General features: G+C 38.2%; 1 protein-coding gene across 1 annotated transcript in view; it reads right to left on the bottom strand.

Moving 5' to 3' along the window:
* Window positions 1-21,141, bottom strand: part of SETD2 (SET domain containing 2) — a 120,611-nt gene that overhangs the window by 80,532 nt on the left and 18,938 nt on the right. Inside the window, exons 5-8 of the mRNA XM_011939322.1 lie at window positions 17,849-17,972; window positions 14,886-14,963; window positions 13,048-13,145; window positions 9,395-9,521 (exon numbers count right to left, since the gene is read on the bottom strand). Of these exons, the coding sequence (XP_011794712.1) occupies window positions 9,395-9,521; window positions 13,048-13,145; window positions 14,886-14,963; window positions 17,849-17,972 (427 nt within the window). The remainder of the gene's footprint in view (window positions 1-9,394; window positions 9,522-13,047; window positions 13,146-14,885; window positions 14,964-17,848; window positions 17,973-21,141) is intronic.

Raw genomic sequence — 21,141 nt, 5'->3', positions numbered from 1 at the left:
GCCTCGGCCTCCCAAAGTGCTGGGATTACAGGCGTGAGCTATTGCCCCTGGCTCATTCTTATGTTAATAGATATTTGAGTAATTTCTACTTTTTGATATTATAAGCAATGCTGTTGTGACTTCTGATATACATTATAGCTAGGCTCTCTGCTTATACACCCAGGAACTGCTGGCTCATATGGTATATGTTCTTTCAACTTCAGTAAATAATGTTAAAGTATTTTCAAAAGTGGTTGTCCCCCATTTACACTCCCCCCCGACAGTATATGAGATCTGTTGTTCTTATGTATCATAGAACTTAATTTTTATCAATCTGGTGAGAGTAATTTTAATTTGCACTCCCAGATTACTAATAAGGTTGAACAGCTTTCCATGTTTATTGGCTATTTGAATTAGTAAAGTGTCTCTGGAAGTTGTCTATTTTTCTTTTGTGCTGGCTGTTCTTTTCTTATTAATAGGATACTGGTTACACTCATTATGCATATTCTGGATAGTAGTATTCATTTGTTATGAGTTGAAAGTAAGTATTTCCTCTCAGGCGGCTTTTCACCCTCTTTATTACATAAATCATTATTAATTTATTTCAAAAACTCAAACAATAGAGACTAAGGGAAGTTTCAGACTATTTTCTGTTCGTACCATAAACTACAAATAACATCAGGTCATAGCAGGTACTCATTATACTTCCATCAAGTAAGTAAGTACCAAGTGTGTGACATAGCCAAAGAAGATAATCACCTGTCCTGGAAGAGCTTATAGTTTCGTTAAGGAGATAAGCTGTATTCAGATGCAATCATAAGAACAAGGATAAAAAATGTTTAGCAATCAAGGGGTAACATGAGGGATGTGGATTACAGTGCAATCATTATTAACATCTTCTTGTCAACAGTTTATACATGTAAAACTGCATTCTGAACTGCTAGCTACCTTGTCCTTTCCATGGCATCCTTTACCCAAAGAAATTCCCAAGGCTCAATCTTGTGAGTTCAAACAGTTGAATTCTGTGATTCTGCTTCTGTGATTCTGCTCAACTGTAACTGACCAAAACTCAGAATCTAGGCATGCAAAAAAGGAATTTCCGCAGGAGATAATCCAAGTGAAATTAAAGTAGAGTTAACCTCTGCATTAGAGTCAAGGGCAAATGATCTTTCACATCATTCTAGGAACCTAGGTTCATTCTGGGTAATTCTGGGTCTATCTGGGCAAAGTTTCATATAAAACGTCATTGTTCCAGAATAACTTCAAATTAGTATCTGGAGCAACCAATGACTGTAGCCTACGGAATGACTGGATACAAGTTACATCTAATTCAGTCCATAGGCACCAAGACCTATCCTGAAATTGACACACTATTACCTGAATACAATCAATCAACCAATGACAGAAATATCTAGTCCTTAGTTCCTCGGAGTTATCCTTAAATCTTCTCAGAAAGGTAAAAAGTCACCTAACGGAGGTATGATACAGATATAATACCACCTCTTAATCTATAATAAGGTCACTTCTCATCAATAATTTTAAAATGTGTTTATTCTATAAGTTTTGAAAATAGGAAATAGCCATTGGAAAGTTTTTTTTTTTTTAGATGGAGTTTTGCTCTGTAGCCTAGGCTGGAGTGCAGTGGTGTGATCTTGGTTCACTGCAACCTCTGCCTCCTAGGTTCAAGCAATTCTCCTGCCTCAGCCTCCGGAGTAGCTGGGACTACAGGTACCCACCACCACGCCCAGCAAATTTTTGTATTTTTAGTAGAGACAGGGTTTCACTGTGTTAGCCAGGATGGTCTCGATCTCCTGACCTTGTGATCTGCACACCTCAGCTTCCCAAAGTGCTAGGATTATAGGCGTGAGCCACCGTGCCCAGCCCAAAGTGGAATTTGAGAATAATTTGTGCAGCAATAACAGAATAAAATTTAGACAAGCTAGAGACTAAGGAGAAGACATACAGATAGCATTAAAACTTAGCAGGAAATGATAAAAGTCTACAATGAAATGATTCAGAGAAAAGCAAAACTAAAAGGAAAGAATCTTAAGAAAATTTTCTATTACTTTTTCTTTTACTTAACTAGCTATTTATACCTTAACGTAATTTCAGGCAAGGCACTGAACATTTTTATTTCATATTGTACCCGAAAATTCACATTCTGGTAAAGAATAAGAAATATAAAGTGCTGCCTGAGAGAGGTTGTAGAAACTCAAAACCATTTTTCTTTCTAAAATGTACATTTAAGGCTCATTCTTTTTCATTTCCAATACCATTTAAGTTTCTGAGTAAATACATGAACAGAAAAACCAATTTAAAGTTGTCTTAATCCAAGAAAGACAATTTCATTAAAGATATCTTTTCCTTGCATATCCTAAAAGTAAGCCTTCCTGTGTCCCAAATTCTATGGTATTAGAAGAGTTCAAGGGCTTTAAAATTCTACTTTCCCCCTCAACTGTAACAGTCACAACACTGCTTTTGACAGAGTTTTGAGATGTAAATAAAACAGGACTAAAAAGCGAGGTATTTTTAGCCAGGCACAGTGGCTCACACCTGTAATCCCAGCATTTGGGAGGCCAGGGCAGGCAGATCATCTGAGGCCAGGAGTTCGGGACCAGCATGGCAAACATGGTAAAACCCCATCTCTACTAAAAATACAAAAATTAGGCCAGGCACGGTGGCTCACGTCTGTAATCCCAGCACTTTGGGAGGCCGAGGTGGGTGGATCACCTGAGGTCAGGAATTCAAGACCAGCCTGGCCAACATGGTGAAACCCAGTCTCTACTAAAAATACAAAAATTAGCCGGGCATGATGGCAGGTGCCTATAATCACAGCTACTCAGGAGGCTGTGGCAGGAGAATCACTTGAACGCGGGAGGCAGAGGTTGCAGTAAGCCAAGATCATGCCACTGCACTCTAGCCTGGGCAACAGAGCAAGACTTGTCATCATAAATAAATAAAATAAAATAAAATAAAAATTAGCCAGGTGTGGTGATGCACACCTGTAATCCCAGCTACTCAGATGGCTGAGGCAAGAGAATCACTTGAACTTGGGAGGCAGATGTTGCAATGAGCTAAGATCATGCCATAGCACTCCAGCCTGGGCAACAGAGCAAAATACTCTATCTTTAGGAAAAAAAAAAAAAAAAAGATGTATTTTCTTTTTAAAATTAGGTATGTTATGACTGTTTAAAACTCTGAGATAAAGCTAAATTATGTTACATTCATTCAATAATATTTATTGAATAGATATTATATAAGGCATTTCCGGGATATAAAGAAAATAACGTTCTAAATAAAGAAAAAGAAACAGTAAAAATGCAGAAACTGCAGTATAAATTAATTTTTGCAAACAAAATAAAGACGAATAACCCTTGAACATTCCTCAGTGGCTGTACTGTAACACACATACACATAAATGCATGCCAATTCCAGTGGTGATAATACAGCTCCCCTAATTTTGGGTGCTCAAGCATAGCAATCAATTGTGCAGTAACTTTTAGGGTACCTGGGAGAGACAGGTGGGAAGACTGAGTTTGTCTCCCTTCCTTTCAATTAAATTACATTTATTAAAAGTACTAGATTTTATGTATGGGTCAACATCATCTAAGAATATGAGGTAAGTAACTAAAAGTAAACATAAATGTAAGAATGATTCGGGTGTATCTTTAAAATATTGATAATTGAAAAATTACATATTACATATATTTATATATGTTTAGATATAATTAATTTATATAGAGAAAATATATATTTACTCTATATAGTGCATATATATGCACAATTCTACAGTACTTGAAAATTTATTGAGTACCTAATCATTGCAAAATACTATTTTTTAATACTTGAATATTTTTGGCACTAAGGGGTCTAAGTAGCATTTTAAATACTTCTTGATGGAATACAACATACAGTATGCAGTATACATATATATATACAGAAAAACATATAAACAATTAGTAAACAGGTTTAATAAACAGGTGAGCAACACCCATATAGCCACCATCCAGGTAAATTTAAAAAAACAGAATACTGCCAACATTCCTGTAGTGCCCCATGTACCTACCCCTTCCTAGTTATAACAGCAACCCTTCCTATGCTTTAGAGATAACTTATCCTAACATTTTAAGAAATAGGCCTTCAATTTTCTTGATAGGTTTATTATCCACATGCAAATTCCTAAATATTAAAATTTCTTTTTTTTTTTTAGTGATGAAAGCTAACTTTATTTGAAATGAAAGGTTCACTCTTGTCCTTGCTCCCTTATTACTTTAATTTTACTTTAAGTTCTGGGATACATGTGCAAGAACACACAGGTTTGTTACATAGATATATAAAATTGTATCTATTTTTCATCTTTATGGAAATGAAATCATACTGGACAAAATATTTTGTCATGCTTCTTTCACTCAAACTTACATTTTAAGAGTTATCCATGTTATTGTATGCAGCCAGTTTATTTTCATGACTATTTCTTTTACAATTTATCCTTTTTTTTGAGACTGAGCCTCACTCTGTTGCCCAGGCTGGGGTGCAGTGGCATCATATCGGCTCACTGCAACCTCCGTCTCCTGGGTTCAAGCAATTCTCCTGCCTCAGCCTCCCGAGTAGCTGGGATTACAGGAACCCACCACCACACATGGTTAATTTTTATATTTTTAGTAGAGATGGGGTTTCATCATGTTGGCCAGGCTGGTCTCAAACTCCTGACCTCAGGTGACCCGCCCGCCTCGGCCTCCCAAAGTGCTGGGATTACAGGCGTGAGCTATTGCCCCTGGCTCATTCTTATGTTAATAGATATTTGAGTAATTTCTACTTTTTGATATTATAAGCAATGCTGTTGTGACTTCTGATATACATTATAGCTAGGCTCTCTGCTTATACACCCAGGAACTGCTGGCTCATATGGTATATGTTCTTTCAACTTCAGTAAATAATGTTAAAGTATTTTCAAAAGTGGTTGTCCCCCATTTACACTCCCCCCCGACAGTATATGAGATCTGTTGTTCTTATGTATCATAGAACTTAATTTTTATCAATCTGGTGAGAGTAATTTTAATTTGCACTCCCAGATTACTAATAAGGTTGAACAGCTTTCCATGTTTATTGGCTATTTGAATTAGTAAAGTGTCTCTGGAAGTTGTCTATTTTTCTTTTGTGCTGGCTGTTCTTTTCTTATTAATAGGATACTGGTTACACTCATTATGCATATTCTGGATAGTAGTATTCATTTGTTATGAGTTGAAAGTAAGTATTTCCTCTCAGGCGGCTTTTCACCCTCTTTATTACATAAATCATTATTAATTTATTTCAAAAACTCAAACAATAGAGACTAAGGGAAGTTTCAGACTATTTTCTGTTCGTACCATAAACTACAAATAACATCAGGTCATAGCAGGTACTCATTATACTTCCATCAAGTAAGTAAGTACCAAGTGTGTGACATAGCCAAAGAAGATAATCACCTGTCCTGGAAGAGCTTATAGTTTCGTTAAGGAGATAAGCTGTATTCAGATGCAATCATAAGAACAAGGATAAAAAATGTTTAGCAATCAAGGGGTAACATGAGGGATGTGGATTACAGTGCAATCATTATTAACATCTTCTTGTCAACAGTTTATACATGTAAAACTGCATTCTGAACTGCTAGCTACCTTGTCCTTTCCATGGCATCCTTTACCCAAAGAAATTCCCAAGGCTCAATCTTGTGAGTTCAAACAGTTGAATTCTGTGATTCTGCTTCTGTGATTCTGCTCAACTGTAACTGACCAAAACTCAGAATCTAGGCATGCAAAAAAGGAATTTCCGCAGGAGATAATCCAAGTGAAATTAAAGTAGAGTTAACCTCTGCATTAGAGTCAAGGGCAAATGATCTTTCACATCATTCTAGGAACCTAGGTTCATTCTGGGTAATTCTGGGTCTATCTGGGCAAAGTTTCATATAAAACGTCATTGTTCCAGAATAACTTCAAATTAGTATCTGGAGCAACCAATGACTGTAGCCTACGGAATGACTGGATACAAGTTACATCTAATTCAGTCCATAGGCACCAAGACCTATCCTGAAATTGACACACTATTACCTGAATACAATCAATCAACCAATGACAGAAATATCTAGTCCTTAGTTCCTCGGAGTTATCCTTAAATCTTCTCAGAAAGGTAAAAAGTCACCTAACGGAGGTATGATACAGATATAATACCACCTCTTAATCTATAATAAGGTCACTTCTCATCAATAATTTTAAAATGTGTTTATTCTATAAGTTTTGAAAATAGGAAATAGCCATTGGAAAGTTTTTTTTTTTTTAGATGGAGTTTTGCTCTGTAGCCTAGGCTGGAGTGCAGTGGTGTGATCTTGGTTCACTGCAACCTCTGCCTCCTAGGTTCAAGCAATTCTCCTGCCTCAGCCTCCGGAGTAGCTGGGACTACAGGTACCCACCACCACGCCCAGCAAATTTTTGTATTTTTAGTAGAGACAGGGTTTCACCATGTTGGCCAGGCTGGTCTTGAACTCCTGACCTTGTGATCCTCCTGCCTCAGCCTCCCAAAGTGTTGGGATTACAGGCGTGAGCCAACTGGAAAGTTTTTATGGAGATACTAGTTTAGGTCAACATGTTTAATAACTATTTTGTGGTTGCTCTGGTAAACCACCAATTATATGAAACAAGAGTTAACAACAAAAGCAATTTAATGGAGTTTAAAGAAAAATGTCCTGTAGTCCTGTAGTCAAGTAAAGAAAGCTAACAGACTAGGTATGACCCAGTGACTACACTTCCATAGATAAATCTTAAAGAAACATGTGCAAAAGAGACATGTGCAAAGATACTAACTTTGAAATTAAGAGCAAAGGCCAGGCGCAGTGGCTCACACCTGTAATCATCCCAGCACTTTGGGAGGCCGAGGCGGGCTGATCATGAGGTCAGGAGATCGAGACCATCCTGGCTAACATGGTGAAACTCTGTCTCTACTAAAAACTACAAAAAAATTAGCCAGGCGTGGTGGCAGTTGCCTGTAGTCCCAGCTACTCGAGAGGCTGAGGCAGCAGGATGGTGTGAACCTGGGAGGCGGAGCTTGCAGTGAGCCAAGATCATGCCACTATACTCTAGCCTGGGCAACAGAGCGAGACTCTGTCTCCAAAAAAAAAGAAATTAAGAGCAAAAATTGGAAACATTTAAGTATCCATCAGTAGGAAAATATGTCAATAAACTGCTGTATGATGAAAAAATTTCAAATGACCATCATGCAGAAGTTGAGGAAAATAAAAGAAAAAAAATTACAGCAGTTAGAAATAAATGTTCATCTACATATATGAATACAGATCAATTTCAAAAATAAGAGTAAAAAAATGCACACAAATACATATATACTATATCATTTCTTCTTCTTTCTTTTTTCTTAACAGAGATGAGGTCTTGCTATATTGCCTAAGCTGGTCTCGCACTCCTGGGCTCAAGCTATCCTCCTGCCTTGGCCTCCCAAAGTGCTGTGATTATAAGCAAGAGCCACCACGCCCAGACATATTTTACCATTTCTAAAAACTTTTAAAACGTTACACGAAACAATTCAATATGTTCTAAAACACAGAAGCATTTATTGTTATGGCCATAGTTGCCTCAGAGGTAGGAAGGGACTGTACTCTACAGTCTGACTGTAGTTTAACACAATGGTTAAGAGGAGAGACAAGATGCTGGATTGGAGTTCATTTCCATCACCTAGTTGGGTGACACTATAATCTCTCTGTGCCTTAGTGTGTTCTTATTTGTAACAAAGGAAAAATCATTACCTAATTTATAAGCTTATTGTGAGAATACATCTCACATTAAGCTTATATGTGATGTGAGCTAATACATCAAGTGCTTAGAAAAGTGCTTGGCATAAAGTTACACTATATATGCTAAATAAAAAGAGGGCTGAAGGCTGGGTGTGGTAGCTCATGTCTGTAATCCCAGCACTTTGGGAGGCCAAGGCGAGAGGATCACTTGAGCCCAGGAGTTTGAAGCTGCAGTGAGCTATGAATGCATCACTGAATTCCAGCCTAAGCAACAGAGTAAGATTTTGCCTCAAAAAAAGAAAGGAAAAAAAAGGGCTGGCACTGTGGCTCATGCCTGTAATCCCAGCACTTTGGGAGGCCAAGGTGGGAGGATCACTTGAGCCAGGAGTTCGAGGCTGCAGTAAGCTGTGATCACTCTACTGTACTCTGGCCTGTGGAACAGTGAGAGACCTTGTCTGAAAAAAACTAAAGCCAAACCATTTGAAAATGTATATATTTTTTAAAAGAGAGAGAAAGAGAGAAAGAAAGAGCTAAAGAACACATGACATTCTAATGCATTTGTTCATGTTGGGTGGTGCAAATATAGGTGTTTGTTATATAAACTGTCCTTTTCTGCTTTTTTTAAATGGACCTTTCCAATGCTTTTTGTTATCTGTATCTTCTTACAGAATTCAGATTCTCAATACTTAATTCCCTCAAATTAATTTGTGCTTAACTGATGTTACCTTTTAACCATTATACTCTTATCGCCTCCCTCACATCTTCTACTATCTCCCCATCTAAACAGAAAAATTGCTGTCATCTATAGTTCTCATGAGTACTAAGTTCCTGAAAAGTCCAGGAATAAGCTAACTACAAAAGAATCACAAGGGGATTTTCTCAGCCCTTCCACTAAGATTCACAGGTCTAGGGACTGGTCCAAAAATGTGCACTTTTACTATGGATCTAGCCAGGTGGTTCTAAAGAAAGTGATCCAAGGATCACACTTCTGAAAAAAAGTGCTCTAGCAAAGGGATCCTCAAAAAAGGGAGGAGAATATTTTTTTAAACACAAAGTCCTTTTTGCAGTTGATAGTCCCCTTAGGAACAGGATACTCCCCACCAAGAACCCCATCCCCATCCCAGGAGTAACTCAGGCAAGACGGGGTACAAAATAAAGCTATCAACTACTGTTTCATTAAATAAAAAGAACATCTGTGACTACTCCTGTTTCGGCCTTAGGTTACCTATTTCCTCTCAAAACTTTTCTCACACTCAAAAGACGGTTTTCAGAGATTTGAAGAACACTCAAAATTTAGAGTACCAAACAAAGACAAACCAATAACAAGGGATTAGAAATGTGCAGCAGTGAGCTATCAGGGAGAAAAGACATGTTTTACTTGTATTTAGGAGTTTTAAAGACTCTGAAAAACTATTAGTCCACGTGTTTCAATAATACTTTAATAGTACTCAGTACCCAATTCCAATCTCTATGAATCTGAAATAAAAACAGCAACTGCATCTCTTCTGGTAACAACTCATCTGATCTTGGATTTCTCTGGTGGCTGGTGGCAGTAGTATGACTTTATAACCTTCAATCAGAAAAGCCACCTCGCTTTTTAAATTTTTTATTGTGAAAGTTGAAAGAAGAATGCAAACTTACTGAATCCTTCTTACGGGATCGTTCCTTTTTCATTTTCCCTCCTGCTGCTCTGATGCTGACTCTGTTCTCTCCTCCCAGGTAACCCCGGCAATTGGCTGATCCACAGAAACATTTCTGGGCTTCTTTTCTGTTCAAAGAGCATAGGAAAGAAGTCAGCTATGTGGAAATAAACCATACAAAACTATTGGCAATAAAACAATTACACACAAAATTACACACAAAAGTCATACCAGTCTAAAGGAAATCAAAACAAAATAAAAACCATAACTTGAAGAGATTCCAACAAGTCTGCTATTACTAATAGAAATGTCTTAAAACTGCTTTTTAAAAATATTCATTATTTTTCCAATCATCTTTCTTTGGGAGGACAAAACTAGCCAAGAAACAATCTTTCCATTTTATGAGAATACCTACTAATATGAAAATAAGAGATCATATACATATATGGATTAAGAACAAAATTGCTTCAATAGTTCAGAGAACTATTACTTACATGTAAATGTTTAATTGGCACACAGAACAAACATGCATTAGTATAAGCAGATATAAAATGATTAATACAGGATACTTAAAAGGAAACATTTGATTATTAAAAGATGGCTAGGCACAGTGGCTCACAACTGTAACCCTAGCACTTTGGGAGGCAGGAGTTTGAGACCAGGCTGGTCAACATGGTGAAACCTCATCTCTACTAGAAATTAAAAAGTTAGCCAGGCATTGTGGCACATGGCTGTAATCCCAGCAACTCAGGAGACTGAGGCAAGAAAATCGCTTGAACCTGGGAGGCAAAGGTTGCAGCAAGCCCAAATCATGGCACTACACTCCAGCCTGGGCAACAGGGCAAGACCTTGTCTCAAAAAAAAAAACAAAAAACAAAAAGTAATCATCACGTAAGGATGAGGCACTTTAATAACAAATATAGAAAAAAATAAATGTAACCATGGAGGTAAGGAAGAATGGTGGGAAAGAATACAGGCCTAAGTTTACAGGGGCCTAGAAGAAACCACGTATGGCATTTATCAGTGATCAGAGCTACCTGAGGAAAACACTGAGTATTCTAGGCTGAGCACAGTGGCTCATGTCTGTAATCCCAGCACTTTAGGAGGCCAAGGCGGGTAGATCACTTGAGGCCAGGAGTTTGAGACCAGCCTGGCCAACATGGTGAAACCCCATTTCTATTAAAAATACAAAAATTAGCTGGGCGTGGTGGCGCACACCTGTAATTCCAGCTACTCAAGAGGCTGAGGCACGAGAACTGTTTGAACCCAGGAGGCAGAGGTTGCAGTGAGCCGAGATTGCATCACTGTACTCCAGCCTGGGCAACAAAGACGCTGTCTCAAAAAAAAAAAAAAAATTGAGTATTCTAATAGTAAACTGATAGATTTAGAATATGATAGTAGCAATTAGAGGGATAAAAATGAATTGTTCAATAAGTAGAGCAGGAATTCCCAAACAGCACTTGATTTCCACTTTTCTTCCCCTCAGAGAGGACAATACAAGCACAGAGGCAAAAAACATGGAGCCCAACACAGAACCTGGTCTGCATTCATGCCCTGAATATCTGACAAGAGAAGCAGACAGAATCGGAAACAACCATCTGGCATTTGCCCTAGATTATAATCAGATCATCAGTTTCAGAGTTCACTATGTTTAAGACATGAAGCATGTATGAAACAATGTGAAGAAGTATGTAAAAGATCTTCATTGCCAGAAGTCTGGTAACTGTCACCAGACTGAACAGTGTACAGGAATTAAAACCTCATCATATGGTAGCATTAAAAGAATTAAAATATTCAGGAAACTCTGCAACTGTGTGCTTTTCTAGCATAAAAAGCTACTAATTGATATAGGTATAATCTGAAAAAAATAAAATAAAAACTTTTAGGGTTTTGTGCCTTACTTACATTTTCCAATATTTTAACTGTACTGGTTTCTTAATAATCAGAAAGTATCTTGTATAGGTCAATGGTCCTCAAGACCCAAAGAAGATAGATTGTTTCAAAGGTAATGTTGTGTTCTTTCATTATGAGGCACACATTAGTTGTCTTTTTCTGATATTAGTGGCCACTAATGACCACTGTTTAAGACACATACCTTACTAAGTGTTGCAAAATGGTATTTTTACTACTTAATTTAGTTTTATGTTTTTGTTTTTTGAGACAGGGTCTTGAGCTATGGCCCGGGTTGGAGTGTAGTAGCAAGGTCATGCCTCCCTGAAGCCTCCATGTCCTAGGCTCAAGTGATCCTCCCACCTCACCCTCCTGAGCAGCTGGGACTATAAGCGTGCACCACCACAGCTCACCCTACTACTGTATTTATTAACTGCAATACCTGTACAAAGAAGAACTTCCTCTCATCAACTATTTGGTTTAACCTAAAGCAGAAGTCACTTGAGAAAAGCAGAATACATGTTTAAATGCTTAATTTTTTTTCCTTTTCTAAACTAGTCTTCAAAGTCATGAATTGGTTGACTAATATAGCTTTTTTTGTTGTTTTGGTTTTTTGTTTGTTTGTTTTTTTCAAAACAGAGTCTTGCTCTGTTGCCCAGGCTGGAGTGCAGTGGCACGATCTCAAGCAATTCTCTTGCCTCAGCCTCCGGAGTAGCTAGGATTACAGGCATGTGCCACCACACTCGGCTACTTTTTATATTCTTAGTAGAGACGGATTTCACCATGTGGCTAGGCTGGTCTCGAACTCCCGACCTCATGATCTGCTCGCCTCGGCCTCTCAAAGTGCTGGGATTACAGGCATGAGCCACCACACCTGGCCCTAATGTAATTTTTTGGTTTTTGTTTGTTTGTTTGTTTTTCTTTTTTTAAGATGGAGTCACTCTGTCACCCAGGCTGGAGTGCAACAGTGCGATTTCGGCTCACTGCAACCTCCACCTCCCAGGTTCAAACTATTCTCCTGCCTCAGCCTCCAGAGTAGCTGGGATTAGAGGTGTGCGTCCAGCTAAATTTTGTATTTTCAGTACAGATGGAATTTCACTATGTTGGCCAGGCTCAAACTCCTGACCTCGTGATCTGCCCGCCTCAGCCTACCAAAGCGCTGAGATTACAGGCGTAACCCACCGCAACCAGCCTGTAGCTTTATTTTTAAATAGTCATTGGAACACAGGGATTTTACATAATGTACTTCAAACCTCCTCAGTATCTTTATTAATGCTTCAGTGTTAATAAGAACTCCCACACTTTTTGTTTAGGTAGTCTTTGCTATTGCATCGGTTACTGTTTTTAGGTAACCAATTATATTTGAGAGTACAAAATGGTACAGATGAAATAGATTGGTTATGAGTTGATAACTTTTAATGCTGAATAATGGATACAGAGTAATTTATAATACTGTACTATTCTCTTCAGACACACAGAGTTGGCATATCTGTAATAACGTTTTTCAGAATTACATAAGAAATATAATTATACAAGTAGATAGTATGAGGCTGAGGAGAAAATTATATAGTTCCTGTACAACATCCCTTAAAGGTCAGAAGTGTCATACATTAGAAAAACACACAAAACCAAAACAATATCTTATACATAAGAGTTGAGAGTAAATATAACTGTTAAGTAATTCATATTAAAGTTTTATATCCTTATATCTGAACAGCCTATTTCCCCATCAGAAGCAGCAAAATTAGTAGAAACAATACTTACCCATATCTCTGGAACTGATAGTCAAATGTTAACTCTGAGCCTGAAGGAACCAGTTTGGTGGTAAAAAACCCAACCCTCAGTTGTCCGTTCACAGTCCACTGAGATGATGTTTGAAAACAAAAGAAATTAGTAACTTATTAGTGTGTGTGTGTGTGTGCACGTATATAAAGATCATCATCATCTGCCTTAATTATGCAAATGGGTCTTTAGGCAATGAAAGTTTTCCCAAATAGTACACGGAGAATTTTTTCTTTAAAAGAACTAAAATATTTAAGTGTAACTCTCATTGAATGGACTACCAGATTGGATATATCTCTAACGTGTCTCTAATAAAAAAGAAAACAAGTAACTGCTATTTTATCTTAACATTTCCATACAGTAAAGATTCACTTGCACTAAAAATTGGCAAATAGAGGATGCTTGTGTCACTGAGTATCAAAGGCAAGTCTACATTAACATATGTTAAAAGTAACCACGTTGTAAGATGAGATAAGATATGGAAACTAGGAAACACTGATCCCAAATGTTTAATTCCATGAAGCGGTGGTCATCTGGCTGAATATAGTGAAAGGGACATCAGAACAGATGCACAAGACTCAAGAATTAAAATGGGGGCAGATACACAGGAGGCAGATCTTTTAGTTCCAAAACATGTAAGCAAGTCAAGGACTGTGGAGTGCTGATCCAGACAATTTGCACATGTTATTAATGAAAACTCTGGACTTGCAGAGATTAAGGGACACTGTACAGTGGGATTCTCACAGCTAGACATGTGGCCACCAGCTCTGGCAGAACTATAACCAAAACCTAGGTTGAATGATTCCACAGTAGGTTCCCCTTTTTGTTATACAACTTGGCTCTTAGAAGAGCCATGCATAAAATCTATTAGTGTATAGATCAAAGGGCAAAAAATACCCAAGACTCAAAAGCACCATTTCAACATGAGAGGAAATCAATGATACACATTTACAGAGCGGGTTCATAGCTTTAACCTAAAAAAGTTACAATCTCAGCTGGGTGCGGAGGCTCACGCCTGTAAACTCAGCACTTTGGGAGGCCGACAGGGGTGGATCACTTGAGGTCAGGAGTTCGAGACCAGCCTGGCCTGGCCAACATGCCAAAACCCCGTCTCTACTAAAAAATACTAAAAAAATTAGCCAGACATGATGGCACGCACATGTAATCCCAGCTACTTGGGAGGCTGAGACAGAAGAATCACGTGAATCCAGGAGGCAGAGGTTGCAGTGAGCCAAGATCATGTCACTGCGCTCCAGCCTGGGCGAAAAAAAAAAAAGATACAATCCCTCTCAATGTCAGTTTTTCACTCTCTCATGAGTGTTATTAAAAGTCAAATATTGCACATAGATAAGACCTGATAAAGAATCCAAATACACACTGAACTTTCAAAATTAAAATTTAGTTTTGTATTTTGGCACCATTAAAATATCTAAAATAATTATGGGCAAGGAGAGGTGACAACTAAATGCAATGTGAGTTCTTGGATTGGATCTTGGACCAGAAAAACAACAGCTGTCAAAATTTGAGTAAGGTCTTTATGTTACTTAATAGCATTCCCTGGATCTGATCCTTTTATTATGGTTACATATGACGTTAACATTGGGAAAGCTAGGTGAAGACTGATATGGGTGTAGTCAATACTATTTTTCCAACATTCCTAGAAATCTAAACTTATTTCAAAATAAAATCTTAAATAATAAAATAGAATAGGAAAAAGGTACTAAAAAATTCATGAGTACCTTAGATATGAGATCTAAAATTAATGGTCAGAACAGCAATCGTGAATAAATACCTCAAACTCTAAATCCACCTCAACTTACTTTTTGGGTTTCACAGTTTGGTTCACAGCTGTGATTCATGAAACGAGAGCAATTTCCTTTTTGAGTGGCATCTATTATCTGGGAGAAGAGGATCATTTAAGAATTTTAAAAAATACCTTAAATATTCACGCAATTACCCCCAAAACTACATACATGTCTTACGCATCAATTAAAAAAAAAAGATTGGGCTGCAAAACCTAACCAGTTAAGGCAGGGCAATGAGGCCTCCTGACTACCAGCTTCACAGTCTTTCCACTGTAAACAGCTCAGTTTCCATTATTTCTAACTGAAGACAGATGACACTGTAAATTAAATTAACCCATTGAATAAAAAAAAATTTACACATTTTACAAAGGAAAAGCATTAAGACAAATGTAAGATACATGCAGTGCACACGCACGCACACATACACACTCCCTTACCCCCACTTTGCCCTTGCTTCAGAGAATTGTCACACTACTTCACACTTCAAAACGACAAATACCTAACTAATGCTTTTGGAAGATCTGCGAATTACAAACTTTGGCCCATAGGCAAAATTATCTTTATCGATGTCTCTCCCATTTATCCTTAGCCATTTCTTATATTCTATTACATCCCAATCTCACTGCATGGTGTGGGCTATGTCACAATGCCCTAGGTCTCAACCTTGAGTGTGTATCCAAATCCCATGCAGAGTTTGTTAAAACTTGCTGAACCCACCCCTAGGGTTAAACTAAATAACTCTAGGGTTAGATCCCTAGAATTTACATTTCCACACTGAATACTGAGGCAGATATATGAGAATCGAACTGAATTCTATTAAGCCAGACATTAAAAAGATTTATAAAAATGTAAAGCGACGCAACTCTTTTCACTTAAAAAAAAAAAAAAAATTTAAATAATTATTTTCCAAGGCCAGGCACAGCGCTTTATGCCTGTAATCCCAGCGCTTTGGGAAGTTGAGGCAGGAGGACTGCTTTAGGTCAGAAGTTTGAGACCAGCCTGGGCAACACAGCAAGACCCTGTCTCTACAAAAAAATCTAAAATAAGCCAGGCATAGTGGCATGTGCCTGTAGTTCCAGCACCTCAGGAGACCGAGGTGAGGGGACTGCTTCAGCCCAGCAGTTCAAGGCTGCAGTAAGCTATCATCATGCCACCACACCCCAGGCTGGGCTATAACAGAGCAAGACCCTGACTTAAAAAAAAAAAAGTTATATTTTATAATACCATGTTATTTGTATCAATAAGTAATGGGCTTACTATTATTACAGTTAAGTCCCCACTTAAAGTCATCAACAGGTTCTTTGAAACTGCAACTTACAAAAGCAAAACAGTATACAAGAAAACCAATTTTACCATAGGCTAACTGATATTAAACAAGAGTTAAGTTCCTATGGCATATTTCTGACCACAAAACATCAACAAACTTCTAAATAAAGACCAAAATGGGCTGGGTGTAGTGGCTCACGCCTGTAATCTCAATGCTCTGGGAGGCCAATCTGGGCCAACACTCAAGTGATCCTCTGTTTCAGGCTTCGGTCTGAGCCTTTGGAGCAGCTGGAACTAGATGCATGCAAAACCATGCCTGGTTAATTTTTTTTTAGTTTTTGTAGAGATGAGGTCTCACTGTGTTGCCCAGGTTGGCCTCTTTTGGCCTCAAATGATTCTCTCACTTGGCCCTAATGTAGTTTTAAATAGACTTTCTAAATTTCTCAGTTGTAATTTTTAATATGATTAAATATAAGTAATTATAACCCACATAACCTATATAAGCAAAAGCACTTTGGGGCCAGGCATGGTGGCTCACACCTATAATACCAGTACTTTGGGAGGCTGAGGCGCGTGGATTGCTTGAGTCCAGGAGTTCAAGACCAGCCTGGCCAACATGGCAAAACCCCGTCTCTACTAAAAATACAAAAATTAGCTGGGCATGATGGTGTATGACTGTAGTCTCAGCTACTCAGAAGACTGAGGCACGGCCGGGCACGGTGGCTCAAGCCTGTAATCCCAGCACTTTGGGAGGCCGAGACGGGCGGATCACAAGGTCAGGAGATCGAGACCATCCTGGCTAACACTGTGAAACCTCGTCTCTACTAAAAAAATACAAAAAACTAGCCGGGCAGGGTGCGGGCACCTGTAGTCCCAGCTACTCAGGAGGCTGAGGCGGGAGAATGGCGTAAACCCAGGAGGCGGAGCTTGCAGTGAGCTGAGATCCAGCCACTGTACTCCAGCCTGGGCAACAGAGTGAGACTCCGTCTTCAAAAAAAAAAAAAAAAAAAAAAAAAAGACTGAGGCACAAGAATCTCTTGAACCACGAGGTAGAGGTTGCAATGAGCCAAGATGGCACCACCACACTCCAGCCCGGGTAATTCAGCAAGACACTGTCTCCCAAAAAAAAAAGAAAGAAAAAGCACTCTGGGGGTCATCAATAATTTCTAAGAGTTGTAATCTAAAACACACTACGTTTATCTTTACATATATATGTAAATTCCTCTCTCTTCCATGTTTTTATTTTCTACCTTGTGATGCAACAGTAACTTCCATGCTTTTTGTAAACAAATAGAAGCTAACTATTTATACTGCTCTGCCCCTCATTTTTGTCACTTAATATATTTTAGAAATCAGTCGGCAGGACACGGTAGCTCACACCTGTAATCTCAACACTTTGGTGAGGTCAGGAGTTCAAGACCGTCCTGGCCAACGTGGTGAAATCCCGGCTCTACTAAAAAGACAAAAATTAGCAAGGCGTGGTGGCGGGCGCCTGTAATCCCAGCTACTCAGGAAGCTGAGGCAGGAGAATTGCTTGAACCCAGGAGGCACGGGTTGCAGTGAGCCGAGACCTCGACACTGCACTCCAGCCTGGGTGACAAAGCGAGACTCCGTCTCAAAAAAAAAAAAAAAAAAAATCAAATCAGTCAGTATCAATGGCTCCTTCAAACCTAACAGATCTGTTTCAAGGCAAACATATCCATGCTGCTTACCTCATCATTCTTCAGGGCCATGAAATAGTAATGGATGTTTTTGTTTCGTGCATACTCCTTTACTCGAGCTTTAAACTCTTTATGATCGAGTACCTCTCCACAATATTCTAGGACAAAGGTGTTCCTGCAAACCAAAAGGAAAAAAATAGCACTTCCTGCCTAGGAGCAGTATGGAAAACATATATGCTCAGGCAAAAATAAGGAATTTAAATAAATATTGCAATGTGGATAATTTAGTTATTACATAAAATAAATTTCAAACATATGTAAAGTATCTAGCTTCTAACCAAGGTTACTTTTCTCCTTCATAGTACTTTTCAAAGAATGTTCATTCTAAGATGCTTTTATAATTTATACCTACTACCAAAATATATATCCTTTAACTAGATACTAAAACATTCAAGTCTGGCTTATGATATCAAAAAAAGTTATTAATAGCTGGAAAACAGCTCTGAAGAAATCAAGAGACACTGAAAAGTTAGAGGATTTTTGTTCTTTTAAAAAAAAAAGAAGGCAGTCTGGTACGGGGGCTCATGCCTGTACTTTGGGAGCACTTTGGGAGGTAGAGGCGGGTGGATCACCTGAGGTCAGAAGTTGGAGACCAGCCTGACCAATATGGTGAAACCCCAACTCTACCAAAAATAGAAAAATTAGCCAGGTGTGGTGGCATGCACCTGTAGTCCCAGCTACTTGGGAGGCTGAGACAGGAGAATTGCTTGAACCTGGGAGGCAGAGGTTGCAGTGAGCCAAGATCGTGCCACTGCACTCCAGCCTGGGCAACAGAGCGAGACTCCGTCTCAAAAAAAAGAAAAAGAAAGAAAGAAAGAAAAAAGAAAAAAAGAAGGCAACTTAAATATAGCAGCTCTTCTGCTGTCTTTACTCTCAAAGGTCTCTAAAAACGTTAAAGATCAAATCTAACCCCCTTTATGTAATGACATTCTCTGTGAGTTCTCTTCAGAATGTTATCACTAATTATGATTTATCTTCTTTGGCATCTTTCAGTTATCCTATATCCTTGAATGTTCTTTTCTTGATTATTTACCTATTTATTCTGTACTGAAGATATTAAATTCTCAGTCTTCTCCCCTTCTCTTTATTCTCTAAAAGCTCATTCTAACCAATGACTTCAACTATTAGTTCTATGTAGACAAATGTCATACTATGTTTTGCTCCTAAGTTCTGACATGAAATGGCCTGCCTGAAGGTCTTTTCTTATCCCCCCAAAATAAACATGCCCTAACTCTAACCAAAGAGATTTTTTTAATGTAAATCTTTTGTATTTGTTTACAACATACTAGCATAATCAATGTACTTATTAATAAAGGAGTTAACTTTGCCAACTGAAAAAAATTAAATCCTTTTACTTTAAAAAATAAAGCATTAAAAACAAATGAGAAAAGAACACATATATTAAAAAGCAGAGCTCAAAAACAGGATTGGAGAAGTTTATAGTGGATGTATATACATATTTATCTAGTAGTCCATCACAAACACATTTAGGTCTCAATAATAAAAATCTGATTATTCATGAGTAAACCTAGAAAGTCAAATTATTACCTCTATAACCAATATTTGAAATGTCTTTTCTAACCCCAGAAGCTTATCATCTTGTAAATAATTTAAAATGATGACAATATTTGAGGTCCTACAATGTTGGACTCTCCACTTCTGGATTAGTGCCCTCCCTCAAGAAAAAGAAAAGTCACTCTGGGTGGCCGAGGTGGGAGGACTGCTTTGGCTCAGGAGTTCAAGACCAGCCTGGGAAACACAGGAAGACCTCATCTTGACAAATAATAAAAAATTAAAAAATTAGCCGGCCATGGTATTATGTGCCTATAGTAGTCCCAGTCAGTAGAAAGGCTGGCGCAGGAGAATTACTTGAGCCCTGAGTTTGAATCTACAGTGAGCTATGATCACATTACTGCACTCCAGGCTAGGTGACACGGCAAGACCCCGTTGCATTAAAAAAAGAAAAAAAGGCTGGGCACAGTGGCTCAAGTCTGTAATCCCAGCACTTTGGGAGGCCGAGGTGGGTAGATCACTTAAGCCTGGGAGTTTGAGACCAGCTGGGCAACATGGCGAAACTCCATCTATATCAAAATAAATTTTTTAAAAATGTTTAAAAACATTTTTAAAAAACTTAGAGAGAAAAAGAAAAATGACATCACAAACTGCCTTGTGAATTAAATGTCGTGACTACAAAACATACAAAACATATATTATCCAGGATCTGGAACTGCATACATAAAAAATATTTCCAATCCCTCTCCTGCCAAAAATCTATCTTCCCTGAACTTACTCATTTAAGGCTTGATTACCTGTTTTTGAAAGGTAGTATGAAAAATAAAAATAAAGCAAACTGATGTCATCTGGCATCAATATTACGCCCATTTGACAAATAAGACAGAGTTTGGATAACGTAGGTGATCTATCCAACTTCACAAAGCTCAATCACAGCCTGGGATTCAAACTCCACCTGAATAACTATTTACCTCATTATATCATAAAGATGCTTTCTTGAATTATACTAAAATATTCAATTCTAATGATATTACTCTCAAATCACCTTATTTAGAAAAAGTTCTTAAATATCAGAGCCTGACCGGCCACTAAAATCACTCAGAGTAGAGACCCCACATCAGGAAGTCTGAAGGATATACCAACACACATGGATCTGACAGTTTGAGCTTGAGGAAGCAGCTGAGAGAAGCATCTCAAAGTCCTCAGGAATTTGGGGAATGTAGGAAGAGTGGCTAGACCCTTTAGCTGCCTAACCTCCAAAAAACTAAGTAAGGCTGATGTCAAAGTCTATCATGCAGTCCTTAAAACTCTAAGATTTAGGTTTCTTAGAGAAGCTACATGTCTCAATTAAAAACCAAAATAAAAACTAAAACAAAGCAGAAAAACATCAAATTGCCTGGCATGCAGTGACTAAATCCCATGAAGGCAAAGGCAATGAGAAATGTGATTTTTATGATTCTTATTAATCTTTTTCTAAGTCTGAAATTTGCTCCTGGCTAAATAGAGTCACTTCACTGAACTCCTTCTCCTTGAAGCCTTTTCAGGGCAACAGGGCTCTACTATGGCAGGTGGATGAAGACAGAAACTGTCACTGTCACTGCAAAGCTATGGAAGGTTTAGGGGTTAAAGGTAATGTCTGCAACTCTCTTTAAGCTTCGTTAAAAAAAAAAAAGACTATAGATAAAAAGAGACGGGCAGACAGAGAATGTAAAATAAAGCAAACAGAACAAAATGTTAATAACTATAAAATCTGGCTGGGCGCGGTGGCTCAA

Source organism: Colobus angolensis, unplaced genomic scaffold (genome assembly GCF_000951035.1).
Source record: "Colobus angolensis palliatus isolate OR3802 unplaced genomic scaffold, Cang.pa_1.0 Scaffold18, whole genome shotgun sequence".
NCBI classification, from domain to species: Eukaryota; Metazoa; Chordata; class Mammalia; order Primates; family Cercopithecidae; genus Colobus; species Colobus angolensis.
Note: the sequence above shows the minus strand (reverse complement) of the source record. Positions and strands in the feature narration are given on the sequence as shown.